At 47.0% G+C, this 21,731-nt stretch overlaps 1 protein-coding gene across 1 annotated transcript in view; it reads right to left on the bottom strand.

Moving 5' to 3' along the window:
- The window catches only part of DIAPH3 (diaphanous related formin 3), a 1,357,913-nt gene that overhangs the window by 1,211,790 nt on the left and 124,392 nt on the right, over positions 1-21,731 (bottom strand). Inside the window, exon 3 of the mRNA XM_082245041.1 lies at positions 4,858-5,031. Coding sequence (XP_082101167.1) covers positions 4,858-5,031 — 174 coding nt within the window. The remainder of the gene's footprint in view (positions 1-4,857; positions 5,032-21,731) is intronic.

The following is a 21,731-nucleotide window of genomic DNA, read 5'->3' as shown; positions in this document are numbered from 1 at the left end:
ACGCCTTTGTCCTATACAGGGCGTCAGGACGAACTGGATCTTTCCGGGAATTCCAGGAAGAGATCATCCTTGCCTACCAGTACCCAGGAGGCATGCCTGCCCAACTTCCCCTTCCAGATGCAGTGAGCCGGCTGCATGAGAGGCATTTTTCTTATGTCCTCCCGAGTACCCCTACCCAAAGATACCCCCAAAAAAGATGTCGTGTCTGTAGCAGGCGCGGATTTAGGCGTGACACCCGCTATTATTGTCCCAAATGTCCTGACCAACCTGGTCTCTGCATCGGGGAATGTTTTGAGCGCTACCATACACTAGTGGAGTATTAGTGTAGGGTACAGCACGACACAGTGTAGGGCACACAAACACAGGGTCTCGAAGGATGTTGGATGTCCATGGGACATTTTGAGAGACCCAAGCTGGAAGATCGCAGTCCCAAATCAAGACATCAAGAAACAGTTAGAAAGAAAAATAAAAGGATCCAAAAACTGTTGTTGTGTCAGTCATTTTATATGTTCTTCTACTCTTCCTACTGTGCTTTTTTTAATGTCCTTTGTTTGTTTTTTCATTTTGTGACCAGTTTCTCTTGCAGGTACTCGTCGGCTACCACGCATTGATTTTATATATTCTGACACAAACAGTGTTTGCGCTCAGCATACATGGATACCTTTGCTGATAGCAGCTGTGGTGATTTTCTGATTTCAGCACTGCAGTTAAAATCCTATTTTGGTATAAGTGGATAGTGTCGTGTATACCCATCATTAAATTCAGTGGGTGGTTGTTTGGGCGGTTAATGATGAGTAATACTACGCATTATTCCTGTGCTGATTTCTGATAGGTTCTCTTTTTTTCCGTTCAGCCCACAGGCTGCATGAAAAAAAAAAAAAAAACCTATATGCCAAACAAGGACCAGCAATGTACTGGTACATTGCTGGACTTTGAGTGGTTATACCAGGATGATGCCTGCAGATTTAGGCATCATCTTGGTATCGTTTTTTACAGCCAGCGGTCGGCTTACATGTAAAAGCAATCCTAGCAGGTAATTGGCCGCTAGACTGCTTTTACATGCAGTGGGAGGGGCCTCCCCCCCCCCCGCCTTCCGCAGCCTTCCGTGGTTTTTCTCGGGCTCTCCTGTCCCACCGGTTAACCCGAGAGTGCAGCCGGTGGCTCAATTATCTAACCATAGAGCTAATTGGAGATGAGAATGGCTCCAATCATCTCTATGGCCTAAGATGCCGGAGGTTACGAGCATTTCATGACTTCTGTTTCGCCAGAAATAAACAGGGCCATTGGGAAATTGGGAAAGTATTTTATCACACCAATTTTGGTGTGGTCAGATGCGTTAAGGTCAGAGGAGAGATCTTGATTCTAAAAGACCCTAAATGATCACCGCGATCGCCAGATCGAGTGCAGTAATTCTTGCAGTAGACCTCCTCTGTAAGTCTAAAGTGGTAACCTGTAGAGACTTTTAAAGGTTTTTAAAAATGTATGTATGTTTTTGCCGCTGCGCAGGAATGCGCAATTTTTAAAGCATGTCATGTTAGGTGTCTATGTACTCGGCATAAGATCATCTTTTAAATTTTACCAAAAAAATTGGAATTATATAGTGTATTTGTGCAATAAATTAAAAAAAATGTATTTTTTTCGCAAAAATTGCGTTTGGAGAATCTGTGCGCAAATACCGCGTGACAAAAAAATTTGTAACATCCACCATTTTGTTCTATAGGGCCTCTGCTTTAAAGAAATATATAATGTTTGGGAGTTCAAAGTAATTTTCTAGTAAAAAAAAATATTTTTTCATGTAAACAAAAAGGCACAGAAAAGGCTTGGTTTTCAAGTGGTTAGAAGAGTGGGTGACGTGTGGCTAAGATTGAGCATAAAATGCCGGGACAGTTCTAACACCCCCCAAATGACCCCTTTTTGAAAAGTAGACACCCAAAGCTTTTTTCTGAGAGGCATGGTGAGTCCATGGAGTATTTTATATTTTGCCACAAGTTTCGGGAAAATTATTATTATTTTTTTTTTTGTTGTTTTTTTACAGAAAGTTGTCACTAAATGATATATTGTTCACACATGCCATGGGAATATGTGAAATGACACCCCAAAATACATTCTTTTGCTTCTCCTGAGTACAGGGATACCACATGTGTGAGACTTTTTGGGAGCCTAGCTGTGTACGCGACCCCGACAACCAGTCCACATCCTCAGGTTTTCTAATGGCGTAAATTGCTGATTTTACCCCTGACTACCTGTCACAGTTTCAGAGGCCCTGAAATTTCAAGATAGCACAAAACCCCCCCAAATGACCCCATTTTGCAAAGTAGACACTCCAAGCTACTGGCTGAGAAGCATGGTGAGTCCATGGAATAGTTTATATTTTGCCACAAGTTTCGGGGAAAAAATTTATTTTTATTTTTTTTTACACAAAGTTGTCAGTAAATGATATATTGCTCACACATGCCATGGGTATATGTGAAATGACACCCCAAAATACATTCTGCTGCTTCTCCTGAGTACAATGATACCCCATGTGTGAGCCTTTTTGCCAGTCTAGCCGCGTAAAGGACCCGAAAACCAATGCGCACCTTTTGGCTTTCTAAGGGCGTAAATTGTTGATCTCACTCCTTACTACCTATCACACTTTTGAAGTCCATAAAAAGCCAAGATGGCACAAAACCCCCCCAAATGACCCCATTTTGCAAAGTAGACACTCCAATCTATTTGCTGAGAGGCATGGTGAGTATTTTGCAGCTCTCATTTTTTTTGGAAAATGAAGAAAAAACGGGAAAATGCATTTTTTTCCCTCTTTTTTCAATTTCCAAAACTTTGTGACAAAAAGTGAGATCTGCAAAACACTCAACATGCCTCTCTGCAAATAGCTCAGGGTGTCTACTTTCCGAAAAGGGGTCATTTGGGGGGGGGGGGGGTTGTGCTGTCTTGGCATTTCATGGCCTCCAAAACTGTGATAGGTAGTCAGGAGTGAAATCAACAATTTACGCCCTTGGAAAGCCTGAAGGCGATGATTGGTTTTCGGGGTCCTGTACTTGGCTAGACTGCAAAAAAGTCTCACACATGGGGTATCCCTGTACTCAGGAGAAGCAGCAGAATGTATTTTGGGGTGTCAGTTCACATATACCCATGGCATGTGTGAGCAATATATCATTTACTGACAACTTTGTGTAAAAAAAAATATATATATATATATATATATATATATATATATATATATATATATATATATATATATATATATATATATATATTTCCCGGAACTTGTGGCAAAATATAAAATATTCCATGGACTCACCATGCCTCTCAGCAAATAGCTTGGGGTGTCTACTTTCCAAAATGGGGTCATTTGGGGGGGTTTTGTGCTATCTTGGAATTTTAGGGCCTCCGAAACTGTGACAGGTAGTGCAGAGATGACATGAACAATTTACACCATTAGAAAACCTGAGAGTGTTGATTGGCTTTTGCGGTCCTGTACACAGCTAGGCTCCCAAAAAGTCTCACACATGGGGTATACCCATACTCAGGAGAAGCAGCAGAATGTATTTTGGGGTGTCATTCCACATATTCCCATGTCATGTGTGAGAAATTAATATTTTAGTGACAACGTTGTGTAAAAAAAAAATAAAAAAAAAATTGTAATTTTCCCAAAACTTGTGGCAAAATATAAAATATTCCATGGACTCACCATGCCTCTCAGCAAACAGCTTGGGGTGTCTACTTTCCAAAATGGGGTCATTTGGGGGGGGTTTGTGGTATCTTGACATTTCAGGGCCTCCTAAACCGTTATAGGTAGTGAGAAAATGCAATGAAAAATGTACGCCCTTTGAAATTCTGATGGTGGTGATTTGTTTTCGGGGACCCGTACACAGCTAGGCTCCCAAAAAGTCCCACATATGTGGTATCCCTGTACTCAGGAGAAGCAGCAGAATATACTTTGGGGTGTAATTACACATATGCCCATGGCATGTGTGAGCAATATATCATTTCAATGACAACTTTGTGTAAAAAAAAAAAAAAAAAAATCTTTTTTTAGTCATTTTTCAAACACCTGTGACAAAAAAAATGTAATATTCAATGAGCTCAACATGCCTGTCAGGACATTCCTTAGGATGTCTACTTTCCAAAAAGTGGTAGTTTGGGGGGGGTTTTGTACTGCCCCGCCATTTTAGCACTTCATGAAATGAGATAGGCAGTCAGAAATTAAAGCTGCGTAAATTTCACTATTTACACCATAGTTTGTAGACGCTATAACTTTTGCGCAAACCAATAAAAACACGCTCATTGATTTTTTTTTTTGTCAAAGACATGTAGCTAAATATATTTTGGCCAAAAAAAATGACATAAATTGAGTATATTGGATATTTTTTAAAAGACAAAGTTGAAAATGTCATTTTTATGCAAAATTTTCACTCTTTTTTTATTAATATCGCAAAAAATAAAAAGCGCAGAGGCGATCAAATACCACCAAAAGAAAGCTCTGTTTGTGGGAAAAAAAGGACATAAATTTCGTTTAGGTACAGCATTGCATGACCGAGCAATTATCAGTTAAAGTCACGAAGTGCCAAGTTGAAAAAAGGGGTCTGGTCTTTAAGCTGCAAAATCCTCCGGTGGTAAAGTGGTTAAACAAACTAGCTCAATGATTTGAGTTTATTTGTGTTATTCTAGGATAAAGCCCCAGGGGTATGGCTTGGATGAAACCAGCCAAGGATTCCTCTACCTGCTAAACACTTGCGCCTGGCAAGGTGTGCATCAGCTGGGCTAGCTCTTCCTACTTCTACAAATAAACTCAAAATGGAAAACAAAAATTCACAAACCTAATAACGTCAATAAAAAAAAAAGAATATGGCTTACCATCATTTTTTCAAACAGAGCCAGAACTTCTTTATCAGACAGCTGCTTAGGAGGAAAGTCTTCATGCTCAGATGATGTAGACCAGTCACCAGGAGTGTTGTAGTTCTTTATGTAGTTTAAATTAGGCCGGTCTTTTCTACTTCCAGGAATACGAATGCTGGCAAATCTGTCCAACTAGAAATAAATTAGGAATGGATCAATTTTTTATAACTAAAAGTCAACCCAGATTTGTAAAACATGAAATTAATCTTTAAACACTCAATCTGTGGGATTAGAAATGTATCTCGGAAGGTTCAGCTCTCAAAAAGTTTAAAGCCTAATGCAAACCATCTTTTATGTTTTAGTTTTGGATGGAGGAACATTTCTGCTGAGTTTTTTTTTTGCTGTCTGTGACAGGTTTTCCCTCACTTCCCATCTCTTGAGAAACTAGTAAAAGAAATGAAGTGTTAATTACTTGGCCAGGAAGGCATGGGCAGCAGATTTTAAGCCTTTCCCACTCTACTAGAATGTGCTTTTGTTCCCACAAAAGAGAATTCACATCACCCCTGGTCCTGGTAGTAAGTGAAGGTACATATTTTCAATAGAAAGATAAAACAGCAAGCTGGCTAAGGCTCTATCCCTTCACCATACTATCCAGAATGAAACAATGGGATTTTTATGTACTGACTGTAAAATCCCTTTCTCTAACTTTCATTAATGGAACTCCGTACAATGTAAAAACGGTTATGCCGCTGGGGAAAAAAAAAATAGACAACCAAGGACACAGGGAAACCCAAAAGAAGGTAAGAGCCATGTAATTCTCAAAGCACATCAGATCCAAAATAATTTTATGGGAGAACAAAAAAAAAAGAAAATGGCTGAATCCATATTGTGGGCAGATCACTTCTTTAGGAACCCCTCTGCCATATGATATTGCTGGGCAGAAGAGCAAAGAACATTCTTTTGATTAAATCAATCACCATACAGTGGCGGATAAAATAGGGAATGTACTGGAAGGGGCCCAATGGTTCTTTAGAGAACACTGGCTAATTGCTTTAGGAGTAGCTGATGCAGGTAGTTCCACATTTATGCAGACTGTCAATCCGAACTGTGATCACGTCCTTAATTTTGCAGTTACATCTGCAGACTGTGACTCCTCATCTAGAAAGTACTCAAATAAGGAAAAAACTAAAATTAGCAGGGGCAAGTTGCAGGCATCCTGAACTTTTGCGGGGAAGATAGGGGTATCTCTGGCACAGAAGCAAGGGAAAGTGCACACACACACAAACAGGTGTCTAAGCCCTTGCCTGTGGCACAACACAAATGCAAACAACACAACAACATGCATAACAGTTTAAAAATGCCACAGCCCTCAATAGGCGCACAACAAAGTTAAACTTCTGTCGAAGCACTCCAAAGGATTGTCTGTAACACAATTAAAATTGTCACGGCTCAAAAAAAAAAAAAGGGAAAGAGGGAATACAATGCTGCTGGGGCAAGCCCTGTTACACATCAAAAGTGATCTAGATGGGAGACAGCAGCCCAAAACACAACCAGAAAGGAACGTAAACTCCAAAGGCTAAACCTAGCCAACTGGGTAACATGAAGCTCGACCAAAACAACATGAGCTCACCCAGGTAAAAGACCCCTAAAAGTAGAAGAAAAAAAACATTCTCTTATGAAACAGCAGCCTGCAAAACCTTGCGGCCAAAAGAGGCATCCTAAGAAGTCAACAAATCCACCTTGTAAAATTTGGTAAAGGTGTGCACAGACGACCAAGTCGCTGCCTTACAAACTTGTACAACCAAGGCCTGATGGTAAAAAGCCCAAGAAGCACTCAGTGCTCTAGTACAATGAGCCTTCACAGGGAATGGAGGAACCTGACCCTTGAGTGAAAAGGCCTGAACAGACGCAGCCAAACCCTTGCGAGGACTGTCCGTAAGGACAAAGAGTGAGTCAGAGTTTCTAAAGGACTCAGTAATCTTCAGATAAACCCTTATCGCCCGCACCACATCCAGAGAGTGCAAGGCAATCTCCTTGGGATGTTGAGGTTTAGGAAATAAGGAAGGCAACACAATGTCTTCATTAACCACTTGCCGACCGCCGCACGACTATTTACTGCGGCAGTCAGCCCCCTACAGGCAAACCGACGTAGGGCTACGTCGCTCATTCCTGCCGCTCTGCGCGCCCCTGTCGCCGCTGATGGCTTGATTGGGTTCAGAACCGATCAGTCATCAGGTCCAGACCAATGATTTTTGGTCTGGACCCGTTGATCGGTCCTGCCCAATCAGATTCTATGCTGAGCCTGCGTAATGTAAACACAGGCTCAGAAAAGACCTGCTCTCCCCTCCCATGATCCTTTTTGGATTCATCGAGAGGAGAGAGCACATCTATCTGTTAGTACTGCACCAAGCACACATACACACACTTAGATAGGCACATTTAACCCCTGCACCCCCTGTCACAGCACACACTGTATACTGTATATAGCATTTTCCTATATATCTGTATAAGTGTGATTTGTGACCAGGTGTAGCGCTTGCGGCCGTTCCTTTTACACAAAATACCCGCCACCCCCTTCCAATAAAGATTTAACCCCCCTGATCGCACCCAGTTAACCCCTTTCCCCCCTGTCACATTGCACACTAATACAAACGTAATATACTGTTTTTCTTTATTTTGTATTAGTGTGATTGTGACTTAAGTTAGTGCTAGCAACTTAGTTTCTGTCCCAAGGAGGTATAGGGTCCCCACCACCCACCCCCAATAAAGATTTAACCCCCTGATCCCCCCTGATCACCCCTACACCCCCTGTCACAACACACACTGTATACAGTATATAGCATTTTTTTTTTTTTTTAAAACAGTGAGGTTTATTGAAATCTTTGGTACAATACAAAAATAAACCGTGCATTGAAACTGCAATCAGGTTCATAACACATTGGGGTACAAAAATACAAATATACAAAATGATCATCACCGAGAAACAGAACAGACATTGTAAAAACAAAGCAGTAGTCAGTGGCTCTCCGTCGATCCAACACTCGAACAGAAAATATTGATTTACCAGGGGCGGTCAACATAAAATAGTTACCCACTGCATTACCGAGCCGCATCAGGGCACTGCACCCATTTGTCCCAAATCTTGTTGAACTTCTGAGGGCACCCCCTATGTCAGGCCTCGACAAACCCCGGGCGCCAGGTCGCATTTGCGACTAGAATTAGCGACCTGGCGCCTGGGGGGCCCTGCAGGAGCTGTCCTGTCCCTTTTGCGCCCCCACCTTCTTTCCCGAGTGCACGGACTTCCACGCCGTCCATAAATTGAGGCCCCGGCTTTTCGGCCTTCTTCTGTTAGATGAGAGGCTAGGGGAACTGGCGCCCTCTTGTGGTGGCCGGGAGTAATGCATGTTCTCAATGCCTTCCTTCTCATCTGCTCTTTGGAAGGAGATGGGAAGTTTTTGCAGGCTTCATCTCTCTGTCCAGTTACCTTTGCTTAAAGGTAAGTGGACAGGGAGTGTGATTATTATTATTAATTTATTTTTTAAATTAAAAAATAAATAAATAATAATACATTTTTTCTTTTTTTTAATTATTAAAAAAAAAAAAAAAAAAAAAATTCTTTTTTTTTTTTCAATTCTTATAAAAAAAAAATGAGATATATATATATATATATATATATATATATATATATATATATATATATATATATATATCATTTTTTTTTAATAAGAATTGAAAAAAAAAAAGAATGTTTATATTATATATACAGCCGAAGGCCCCTTTCACACGGGCTGTCTGATCAGGTCCGCCTGTCAGTTTTTCAGACAGACCTGATTGGACCCCTCATTCTCCTCTATGGAGCGGTAATCGGAGGATCGGATCAGATGGCATCAGATGGAAAAAGACAGACAGTCTGTTTCCATCCAATTGCGCTATAGAGGAGAGTGGGGTTCTAGTCGTATTTATGTGTAAATTTAGTATCCGTTTTATTAAATAAAGCTTGGTTGTTAGTTTAAAAAAAAAAACTGGCTCCTAACTTTTTTAGCTGGCTCCTAGATTTCAGGCAAATTTGTCAAGCCCTGCCCTATGTTTATATAAAAGTTTATGAAATGGGATGACACTATTAACCTCCTTAATCCACAAACCTAGAGTAGGAGGAGTAGGTCTCATCCACCTCCTGGCTATCAGTTTACGTACTATAAACAAAGTTTCCTGAAGAAATATGACAGTGGATTTGGGCATCTCTCCATCTGGGTAAACCCCCAGGAGACACTCCTTAGGGGAGAGTTGCAGAGGAGACCCCATCTTGTCATGGAGGAATGTGACTACTTGTTGCCATAGAGTCTGTAATTGGGGACAGCTCCACAAGAGATGAAAGAAGGAGGCGTCAGGGTTTCCACACATAGGACAAGAAGGGACCAAGTCAGGGTGATATTTGGACAGTCTAAGTGGGGTGAGATAAGCCTGGTGTATTATAAAGGTCTGAGTTAGGCGATCCGACAGTTTTGGCGACACTCTGCGGCACGTCTCCAGGGCATCCTCCCATTCCTCATCCTCCATGGCCCCCACACTGCGCTCCCAGCGGGTCTTAAGTGCAAAAGCCAAGGTGGTCGAGGAAGGTGTGTGAAGTTCAGAGTAGAACATGGAAATAAGGTGACTGGGTGCTGTACTTTTAACAATCTCAAGGGTTGTAACCGATTCTAGCTCAGGAGGGCCGTCAGGGAATTGAGATCTATAGGCATGGGAGAGCTGTAAGTATCTGTAGTGCATGGGGCCCTGGATCGCAAACTGATCCTGCAAGGCCTCGTAAGACCGCAGACCAGTGGTCGTGGAGATATGGCTAAGGAGAAGAATACCCCTCCCGCTCCATATCGACAGGTCAGGGATGGAAAGGAACTCGCGTAATGCGCTATTATGCCACAGAGGGGTGAATGTGTGAAATGGAGGGCACCGAAGCCTGGACGCTACCACCTCCCAGATCCGACAATAGTGGTATAGAAGAGATCTGGGGCACAAGGGCTCCGGCGAGCCCCTGACACCCCTAAGGATAACCAGGAGGGGGTCCCCGAGGGGATGAGCCCACCCAGGGCAGAGCAGGGTCAAAAAGCGTTCTCTATCCGTTTTATCTATGTGAAAGAACTGGGACAACTGAGCTGCCAGATAGTACAGATTAAAATCCGGCAGGGCCAATCCCCCTAGGTTTGTAGGATTCTTGAGTTTGCGCCAGGAGATCTTGTGCCGGTTAGCACCCCAAACAAAGGTCTTGAGGAGTGATTCCATCTGCTTAAACAGCTTGAGTGGCAGGTAAATAGGAGAGTGCCATACAACATAAAGTATTTTGGGAAGGAGAATCATTTTAATTAAATTGACTCTACCCATCACTCCCAGAGGTAATTTGGACCATACTTGAATTTTAGCCTTAAGCAGAGGGAACAGGGGTTGAACGTTATCCGGGACATAATCTGCTGAGTTAGCTGTCACTTGAATCCCTAAGTATTTAATGCGGGATACACATTGTAGGGCCGGGCTTGCGGGGGCGATTGCCTGTGGGCTCTCGTCAAGCGGGAGAATTTGTGACTTATCCCAGTTTATCTGAAAACCGGAGAATCGTCCATACCGTTCAATTAAAGAAAGGGCCGTGAGTAGGGATTCCCGAGAGTCTTCCAAATATAACAAAGTGTCATCTGCATACATGCTGATCTTCTCCTCCAGCGGTCCCTTACGTAGGCCTCGAATCCCGGGATGCGCTCTAATGGCCATCGCCAGAGGTTCCGCGGCCAGGGCATACAGCAGGGGGGAGAGGGGGCACCCCTGTCGAGTGCCACGGGATAAAGGGAAAGCGGTCGACTGCCAGCCATTTGCCAGGACCCTAGCTACCGGGGCGCTATATAGAAGTTTGACCCACTTAATAAAATTAGGTCCAAAGCCGTACCGGTCTAGACAGGTCCACAGAAACGGCCACTCTACCGAGTCAAATGCTTTAGCCGTGTCCAATGAGACCACCACCCTGCCACCCATTCCGTCGTGCTGTGCCTGGAGATTCATGAATAACCGGCGAAGGTTAAATGAGGTGTTCCTCCCAGGCATGAACCCGGCCTGGTCCGAGTGTATGAGTGAAAGGATCACCTTGTTAAGGCGGAGGGATAAAATTTTCGCAAGGATTTTAGTGTCTACTGGGAGCAAAGAGATGGGACGGTAAGACTCTGGGGCGTGTACATCCTTGCCCGGCTTGGGAATGAGCACAATTAGCGCCTCCCGCATAGAAGGGGGTAGGGTTGCATCTTTGAATAGAGATTGAAACAAAGCCAATAATTTAGGAGAAAGGAGTTCCGAATATTGGGAGAAAAATTCAATCGGGAGGCCGTCTAGGCCGGGGGCCTTAGATCTAGGGAACTTGGACACGGCTGCTGCAATCTCTTCCACAGAGATGGGTGCCTCGAGGGTCGCCAACTGGTCGGGTGTCAAAGTGGGAAAGTCAATAGAGTCCAAAAAGTCATGCATGTCAGTGCAGTCAGCGGGAGCCCTAGAGGTGTAAAGAGTACTAAAAAATGAGCGGAAGCACTGTGTCACCGCAGCAGGATCAGCGATCTCATTACCCAGGTCATCCTTCAAAGTAATAACTACCGGGGGCCTATCCTCACAATGAACTAAGTATGCGAGGAGTTTCCCCGCCCGCTCACCATGTGCAAACAGATTCTGCTTCTGAAAAAACATCTTAGATTTCGCCCTCTCGTAGTCAAGTTGGGAAAGGACTTTAGAGGTCAATTTATACTGAGATTCATGTGCCGGAGTCGGGTCCCCCATAAAGGCCTGTTCAGCTTCAATTAGATTTGTCGTTGCCCTGGAGATCTCCTCGGCAGCCCGCGCTCTAACAGCCTTGATTTTGGAAATCAAAGTGGATCTGGCGAACAGTTTAAACGCCTCCCACACCGCAGCCGGGGAGGCAGTGCCCTCATTGTCAGAGAAGAATTGTGTCCAGGTCCCCTCAATGTCGTTCCCATCCGACACCAAGGGGAGCCAGGCGGGATTCAGGCGCCAGGCCGGGGGAGGTCTATTGCAGGGCAAGGACAACAGTATCCAATAAGGGCAGTGATCAGACAGAGTCCGTGGGGCGAAGCCTGCCGTCAACAACCTGGGGAGCAGGGTTCGAGACAGCAATATCAGATCAATGCGTGACATAGAGTGGTGTGCAGCCGAAAAACAGGAGTACGCGCGCTGCGCGGGGTATTTGCTGCGCCAAGAGTCGGCCAAACCAAAGCTCTCCAACAATCGGGAGAACCTGGTCGGGGACAACCCCGGCGGCACCTGGGAGGCGCCACCGGACCTATCCAGACCAGAGTCCATCACATTGTTAAAGTCACCCAGCCAGATCACCGGGGCCCCTGGGCTCTGTGCCATAAACGCCAGTCCCTCCATAATAATCACAGCAGAGTAAGGGGGGGGCACATAGAAAGCCATCAGTAGCATCAATTCCCCATAGACTGACGTTTTGAGAAAAACATATCTACCCATTGGGTCGACCTGAGATCCTAGGAGCTGGAAATGTACCGATTTGGCCACCAGTAGCGCCACACCCCTGGAGTGTGAGCTATAAGCAGAGTGCTGCACCCAACCAACCCAGGGCCGTTTAAGGGACTGTTGTACACGGCCCTCCAAATGTGTCTCCACCAGAACTATAATATCAGCCCGTACACGGCGTAGGACATTAAAGACAGCCGTTCGTTTAATCTTATCGCGTATACCCCTGACATTCCACGTCAACAATTTCAATGCGGCCATGGCAGGGGTAGTACAGAGCGCGGAGCGGAGGCTCCCAGGATCTCAGGCAGCAAGGCCACGGAACCAACAAGTCCACGGTCACACACCAGCGGCGATAAACGGCAGCAAAAGAGCAAATAATTATTACTCGAGGTCAATGTACATAAAACAGAAACAGTATAGAGATTGTACCAAATATAAACCATAAACAATGGTAACACCCCAATCCCCCCTCCCTGCCCTGCACCAACCCCAACTTGTGCGGGCATGTTCCCAAACAAGTGCCTCAACCAGAACAGGCCCACATGCGACTGGGAAAGAGCAAAATCAGGAGGCCAGGGACCCCCAAGGTATGCAGCAAAAATACAGCAAAACACAAATAGAATAAACAAGGGGGCCCGGGGGCCCAGGTCCAGCAGAAGTCGCAGGGGGCAACAGGGGAGTTGGGCACAAACACACGCCATAGCGGGTGTAGGGGGCGAAAACCAACAGGTGTATCGCTGGGTAGCAAAGCCTATGGGCAGGTGGAAGTCCATAGGAAGAGAACAGAGAAATCAGTTCCATCTGTGGAGCCAGGGCGCTCCGCCGGTCAAACACAGGAGCAATAGTGCAGGAAAATGAGGGGGGAGGGGGGGGGGGAAGGGGGATGCAAAGTCTTGAGTTCCACAGGATCTACAAAACCCCTCCTCCACCCTTGCAGCAGCTTAAGGTATAGGCCATCAGGGAGAAAGTATCATGAAGTCGCCAGGGCAAGGTGGTCAGGCTCTAGCTTCCAGTCCTTCTAGCCAGGAGATGGCGGCTTCCGGATCCTCAAAGAAGTGGGCTCGGTCCTCGCCCTCCACTCTAAGACGGGCCGGATACAACATGGAGTATTTGATATTCTTGATACGCAGTCTGCGTTTGACCTCCAAAAAGCTCTTGCGGCGCCTCTGGACCTCAGCAGAAAAGTCGGGGAAAAATCGCTATTTTGTGATTTCCAAATGGAATGTTCCCCTTAACCCTGGCCAGGCGCAATATGGCATCTCGGTCCCGATAGTTCAGGAATTTAGCGATGAACGTGCGGGGGGGTGCACCCTGAGGGGGGGGGCGCCCTGAGAGGCGATGTGCACGTTCCACAACAAAAGTGGGTGAAAAGGATTCTCTGCCATAAGTCTGAGTGAGCAATTGTTCCAAATATGATGAGGGGTCAGCACCTTCAGAGCCCTCCGGGAGGCCAATGAACCGCAGGTTACAGCGGCGCAGCCTATTCTCCATGTCATCTTGTTTTTGGAGGATAAGGTGTACTTGTTGCTGCAGCCTGTCTGAGGAGCTTTGCAATGGGGGGAGGGAGTCTTCCACCTCACTAATTCTGTGTTCAGCCTCACCAACTCTGTCCCTTAGCTTCTGCATATCCTGCCGCATCAAAGATATATCTACCTTCACCTCCTCGATTTTAGTTGTCAGCATGGTCTGGCAAGTGGCAATCGCTTCCAAAACCTTGGATGTAGCAGGGCTCTCAGGCTCCTCCACCACGAGCGACGGGCCGGCGCCATCTTGGATCGGGGCCTCCTTCTCCAGCCTCCGGAATGCAGCCAGTTTTGCCGCAGCTTCAGAGCCTTTCTTCGGCGGAGACATGCGGAGGTCGGTGCCGCGGGTGTGCGGGAGGTGAAGGAAGGATTATCGTGCCCGAAGGGCTGCAGGATTAGCGGTGAAGGATATCGGTCCGGCGGAGCTCCTCTCACACACGTCCTCTCACATGCTGCGCCAGGCCACGCCCCGTATATAGCATTTTCTATATACCCGTATAAGTGTGACTTGTGACCAGGTTTAGCGCTTGCCGCCATTCCTTTTATACTTAGGATAACTGCCACCCCATCCCAATAAAGATTTAACCCCCTGATCCCCCTGATCACATCCAGTCAACCCCTTCCCCCCTGTCACATTGAACACTAATACACACGTAATATAGTGTTTTGTTGTATTTTTTATTAGTGGGATTGTGACTTGAGTTAGCGCTAGCGAGTTTGTTTCTGTCCCCGCCACCCCCCCCCCCAAATAAAGATTTAACCCCCTGATTCCCCCCTCAGTTAACCCTTCATTGTCCTGTCACATTGTGACTTTTATAGTGTACAGTTTTTATTCTGACTATTATTAGTGACACAGGTGACATTATCTAGTGTTATCGTCAGTCTAAAATAGCGCAGATCCCCGGCGCATAGTTAGAAAAAACCCCTTGATTACCACACACTTCCATTACTAGTATAGTGTTTGAACAGATCAATATCTGATCAGAACTATACTAGCGTCCCTATAGTTTAGGTTCCCAAAACGCGGTATTTGCACGATCAGCACTGATTCCTGCCAGCACCCTTGAGCTAACACCTGAAGACTCAGGTAATCCGCCTGCCAATTTCCCACGCCCGGAATGTGGACTGCGGAAAGAGCCGGAACATTGGCTTCCGCCCAAATCAGAATCTCGGCCACCTCCTTGGCCGCCAGAGCACTCCTGGTGTCCCCTTGATGATTGATGTAAGCCACGGCCGTGGTATTGTCAGACTGAATCTGAACCGGAGAGCCGCATAGCTGACTCATCCATGAAGCAGGCAGAGCTTGACCGCTCTCAGCTCCAGAATACTGATTGGCAAGGAAGACTCCTCCGACCCCCAAATCCCCTGGGTACAGAGGTGCCCCAGCACTTCACCCCAGCCTGACAGGCTGGCGTCCCTGGTGACCACCATCAAAAAAAACACTGGCAGGAAAGACTCGCCTTGGCACAGATCAGGAGACTGGAGCCACCAAGAAAGAGCTGCCTTTGTAAGATGGCTCAAGCGAATCTTCTGGTCAAACCGACCGAGAATCTCAGGTTCCATTTCCCCAGAATCTCCTTTTGCAAGGATCTCGAGTGAGACTGAGCAAACAGGACTGCTTTGAAGGTTGAAACCATCAGATCCATGGCCCGCATGCAAGCCTGCAAGGAGGACTGATCGGTCTCCATCAGCAACCTGACTTTTTGCCGCTTCTGAAGTTTGTCCAGGGGAAGAAAGACCCTCGCCAGAGCAGAGTCAACAGTCAGCCCCAGATAAATGACCCGTACTGAAGGCGTCAGAGCAGATGTTTGGAAATTGATCGTCCACCAGAATTCCTGAAGGGTCTGAAGCATGACAGACGTTGCCCAGCAGATCTGAGTGGGAGACTGCTCGCAACAGGAGATCATCCAGATATCCCTTCATTGATATACCTCGCTGACGTAACAAGGCCAGCACTGGGGCCAGGACCTTGGTAAATACTCTGGGAGCTGAGGCGAGACCAAAGAGTAACACCACAAATTGAAATGCTCCTCTGGCACCGCAAAGTGGAGGAATCGCTGGTGGCTCTCGAAAATGGGGACGTGGAGATACGCATCTTTGAGATCGATGGAGGCCAGGAAATCCCTAATTCAATGATGGCACCACTGACCAAATAGATTCCATGTGAAAATTCTTCACTCGTACAAAGCGGTTCAGAGCCTTGAGGTCCAGAATTGGGCGCACCTTGCCCTCTTTTCTGGGCACCATGAACAGGTTTGAATAGAAACCTCGAGAGCGTTCCTCGAGAACCAGCACAATCCCCCCTCGAGCCAGGAGATCTCGCACAGCCTCCCGCAGATCCTTCAAACACTCTGGAGACAGGTGAAGATTTGACTGAAAAAAACCTGTCCCCTGGCCGGGACCAGAATTCGATCTTGTACCGGAACAAATCAGTTTGCGAACCCAATCTTCCTGAATGAAGGAAGTCCAGGATTCCCAAAAGAAACGCAGGCGTCCCCCCACCCCTGAGCCGGGTGAGGGCGCTCTTTCATGCTGAAGAGGACTTGTCAGCAGCACCTGACTAAAAGGCCTTGTGCTTGCCCTAATTGCTTTTTAGCCCCTCCAGAAGCTCTTAATAGCTTACCCTTTTCTGGCACCCCGGAGGCACGAAAAACCGCTTGTGAGCAGAAAAAGAAGGACCCCGCTTAGTACGGGGAGTCTTACCCTTGGAGGATTGAGGAAGAAGAGTACTCTTCCCTCAAGCCCTTGATCAACTCACCAAATGAGTCGCCAAACAAACGCTATGAGGGGGAGGTCCGCTAGGGCCTTCTTAGAAGCTTGGTCACCAAACAGCTCTTCAGTCAAACCATGCATCTCAAGGCAATGCCCACAGCCGAAACCCTGGCCACCAGGGGAGCCGCATCCATAGACGCATCACACAGGAACGCCAGAGCCTGGATCACATGGTCCAACAGTTCCAGCTTTTCTGGAGGAGCAGTCTCAGGGTCCAAAGACTCCCGCAAACCCCTAACCCACTCCGTCACCATCTGGGAGACTTCAACAGACACAAACACCGGTTTCAAAATGGAACCCGCCAACACGTGAAGATGGCGGGAAAGGGATTCCACCCGCCTGTCTCCGGGTCAGTAAAGACCGGGGAATCTTCAACAGCCACAAGGATATATTTGGTCATTCCCAATCTCGTGAAAAGTGTCGGGACATGGGAAAACCTTGCCAGCTTTCTGAGACTTCTGGGAGCCAAAAGCCACCCGCCTCCCTGCCGGCGTGGGCTCATCAGCCAATTTTAAAGCATCCCCTACTGAAATAATCACGGCTTCCACTAAAGCGCATTCCCGCGCTGCAGCTGAAGACAGGTCCTCTTCACCATCGGACTTCAAGGACAACGACCCCTCCGATAGGGTAGTTTCCGGGGCAACCTCTTCAGCCTCTGAATAAGAGGACACCTCCATAGATGGAGAGGGCAGTGGCCATTTTCGGCTATTAACCTTTTTCATTACTAAATCAACTTTAGTCGCCAGGCTTTCCAGAGCTGCTGAAATCGTGGCCAGCGACTGCAAACCAGACTGTCTGGGAGTCACACAGAGTAGGTCTGAGGGTGATATCACAGTTTGGGTCTCCATACTGCAATCTGCAAAAAGCGGAGTACTGTCGCTTTAAGAGTGCCGATCGCGGCACCCACCACTGAACACAGCGGTCTGCAGAGAACCCCTTAAACTAAACTGACAGTAGAATGTGCAAGGATACGTCCGCAGGGACCCTAAGTGCTGTACCACCTCAGACAACCGTCCTCCTGATCGTTCCAGCAGCATGGAGAAAAAACAGGAAGTGACCTTAGCCAGTAGCAGGAAACAAATGCACAGGAAGTGATGTCGCCTGAGGAAAGGTCACACTGCTTCAGCATAGCACAAGAGCTACACAAAAATGGTTGCCCATACAGCTCAATAGGAAGCCCCATGCAAGTCTATGGGGGAAAAAAATCACATTGCCCACACATAAGATGACAGCGCCCATGGCGAGCCATGTGGCCAGGGACTGAAACATTGAGGCCCCAGGAACCACAACTGGAACCAGCAAGCCCAAATGTACCATGTGTCCCCCACCCCACCCCAGGCGCTCCAGACACACAGCCAAAGCAGGGACAGGGAAGGGGGGAGGATAGAACATACGGAACGGGCAAGCCAGGGGGATCTTTTGGGAGGCACAAATCCCATCATCCCCAGGAGAGGGCCCACATCCCCCCAAGGCCAGCAGGGGCAAAGGGTGGCACATTAAGGAAAAAAGTGATTTACCCGGCTTGTGTCTCATTTAAAGTCCCAAACTGCCTTTTACTTTACAAGAGGGGCACATTTACTCGCCATACCATGGACTGGGTGGGCTCCGCTCCAGAAAGACTGCCTCCCACCCGAAGTGGGGGTGCTGCCAGCCGATGGGTACGCTGCGACTCAGGGCATTCCAGGTCAATGCGTCCCGGCGAGGCATCCGCTCACAGGCTCGTCCCCCTCCGGACCAGGGGGCACCGTCGTGGCTAGGCCTAGGTCGGAACTATAACCTGCTCACGTAGGCCACACTGGGGGGACCATAAGGATTTAGATTATCCAGTGCAAAGCCCCAGCCGGCATCGTTGCTTATAGATCGCTGGGAAAATTCTTCCCTGAACACTAGCTAGCGAGTAAAGAGAAATAAAAGGAAAATATTCTCAAAAGAAACAAAAAACGTGAGACAAGTCCCAGCAGGAAACCTAGGTCCTACTTCTTCTCTAGGCAGAAACAAACTTATGTGCTGGGTTGTGTCTGTGAGGGTTATGTCTGGAGAGAGAGCCCCGCGGGCGTGTATATGCTAAAACTTTGTACTAATGTACTGCATAGACTACTCCTGGAGGTGGCAGCATAACCCACACTGCTCATGAAGATGAGGTTGCGTCTGTCAATGCATGATAGAGAAAAGATAGCTTTTTCCTCTCCGGCGGAGGGCACAGCCCTGGAGCTATAAAGAATCAGCAAGTACCTAATGGAGAGGCCAATGCTCAAGGGCACATTGAATATCCAAACACCTTCCTCAGAATAAGTGTTGATACAGCCTACAAAGCTATGCCAAGCACTGGCCCATTTGGAGGCTTTACAAGTCCCAGTAATTCTGCAGCAACTAAAGATCCTTGCTAAAACAAAAATAAAAATGACCCGATAGAAAGAAAGATGGCTTGCTTTTCTCACAATACATATGTCAGTTTTTTAAGGGAAACGCACACAAAAATATTTAGGGATGCTGGGAGAGAGATTGGCTATACTGGGATATCCTTACAGCTTGTTTTGCTAGTGCATAATTTCTTTAAAGCAGTAGAAAAACCACATGTACTGTAGAGAGGTGACCCCGGGTCACTGTGTGTGTCATCAATCTACGCCTTATTGCGATTAAGACAGGCCTGCTGATTGCACACCTGTTGGCTGGGTTCATATTATTCTCAGGGTTAGCACTCAAAGCTCCAAGCAATGGGTACCCGGGCAGACAGGAGGTCTGGCCTAGGAGACAGGAGGTCTAGCCTAGGAGTCAGGAGAACTCACCTTCCCTGAGAGGGAGAGGCCGCAGTTGGCAGCCAGAGTGTACAGATCTGCAGGAGGCAGATGTATTCCACAACAGCGCAGTATGAAGCTGATCCCAGGGAAGCTACAAGGGAGCTTGGCCAAAGGATACTTGTGTTGGTCTGAGGATCAGACCTTAGGCCTAGGCGTGAGGCCTGAAGCAGCCGTGGGGTATGGGAGTAAGCCAGGAGGCTGAACTAACCATATACAGTAATGGTGGAACCCCCTGCGAGGGAAAATTGCTGTTTTGTTATTTTCGTAATGCCTTTAAAGTGGGCTGCCATGCCCTTAAAAATGTAGTCTGGACTGGCACGTCTTCGAATCGCATGCACCATTTGAGTTGAATCACCCCGAATCGTTACAGTATCTAAATACTCATCCTGTGCCCCATAAAGTATGATTTAAAAAAAAAAAAAAAAAAACAGATGCAGCAAAACTCCAAAACAGGGGGGCTAGGTTTACCAAACGTATGATTCCAATCCAACTGTATTTCTAAGCTAGATTTACTCAAACTGATGAGACTCAACAGAAATTCCAAACGAAAAAAACCCTCGAGGTAGACCACCGGTCTCCTCAAATTGCGGCCTGCAAAACCTTGCGGCCAAATGAGGCATCCGCCGATGCCATCACATCAATTTTATAAAATTTTGTAAAGGTATGTACCGACGACCAGGTGGCCGCCTTACACACCTGGACCACTGACGCCTGATGGCGGTAGGCCCAGGAAGTACTGAGCTCTCGAGTGGAGTGCGCCTTAACAGGGAACAGAGGATTCTGACCCTTAAGCCTGTACCACCGTCTGTCTAATCCATCTGGAGATAGTCGCGGCAGATGCAGGCAACCCCTTTCTGGGGCCATCCGTTATCACAAAAAGTGAATCAGTTTTACGGAACGATTCCGTAGCCTTCAGGTATACCCTGATTGCCCGAACCACATCCAAGGAATGCAACGCATGTTCCCGATGATGATTGGGCTGAGGACACAAGGAAGGTAGCATAATCTCTTCATTCAGATGAAAGTCTGAAACCACCTTTGGAAGAAAGGATGGCTTTGGATGAAGAACTACCTTATCCCTATGAACCACTAAATATGGGGACTGGCATGATAATGCAGCCAGTTCTGACACCCTGCGTGCAGAAGTGATAGCCACCAAGAAGGCCACCTTCTGGGATAAAGTAAGCAAGGGAATCTCCCTGATGTTTTCAAAGGGAGGTTTCTGCAGAACCGACAAAACCAAATTAAGATCCCAGGGCGGTAAGGGCGCGCGGACTGGTGGAGCCAGGTGCCGCACCCCCTGAATGAAATTCCGCACCAAGGAATGAGTCACCAAGGGCTTCTGAAAGAAGATTGCTAATGCTGAAACCTGACCCTTGATGGTGCTCAAGGATAGTTTCTGCTCAACCCCCTTTTGCAGAAAAGCCAAGATCCGGGTCACCGAATAGGTACGTGGAGGAAATCCCAAAGATTCACACCACGCGATATTAGTCTTCCATGTGCGATAATAGACCTTGCTGGAAGTCGCTTTCCTTGCCTTAATTAGAGTAGGAATAACTGAAGCTGACAACCCTCTGTCCTTCAGTACCTGGGTCTCAATGGCCAGGCCATTAAAACCAGCGACTGTAAAGCACAATGGAAGATCGGTCCTCGAGACCGCAGACCCTCCCTGAGAGGAAGTCTCCAAGGAGCGTTCGCGACTAGCATGTCCAAGTTGGCCTGACCGGCTTGACGAGGCTAGCCTAGAATTTCCAGGATAACTGGAGTTCCCTCCATCTCCATCCTGCGGAGAAATCTCAGCAGCAATCTGAGGGGAGGGAATACCTCTAATAGCTGACACTGCCTTAACAGGCCGTTCAGCGCGTCTGCTGCGTCCGCTGGAGGATCGTGGGCGCGCGTTACCAATCTCCGCGCCTCCGGGATGCTCTGAAGAAGACACAGATGGTGAAATCCTTGGTGATCGACTTAAGTCATCACCCTGATATTGTCTGACTGGATCCGAACCAGGCTGCCCTAGAGCTACCTGGCCCAGGCAATCCGACAAAGTCTGATCGTTCTCCGTTCCCACACATTTATCAGACACCTGATTCCTATCAGGAGTGATGATTTCTCCTGGTTGAACATTAGAGACCGAAGTCACCCGGCTAGAGGCTCCTTGGTCTGTCTGCTCAACCGGATCCGATTCCTGTGGGGAACTGAATCTTTGGAAAAGGTAAAGAAAATGATCTGTTCAGGGAACGGTAACTACCGCTCCCTGTAGTACTTAAATGTTGGAAGGGAA

This window comes from Pelophylax lessonae, assembly GCF_965119305.1.
Source record: "Pelophylax lessonae genome assembly, chromosome: 2".
Taxonomy (NCBI): Eukaryota; Metazoa; Chordata; class Amphibia; order Anura; family Ranidae; genus Pelophylax; species Pelophylax lessonae.
This window is presented reverse-complemented; position numbering and strand designations above follow the sequence as displayed.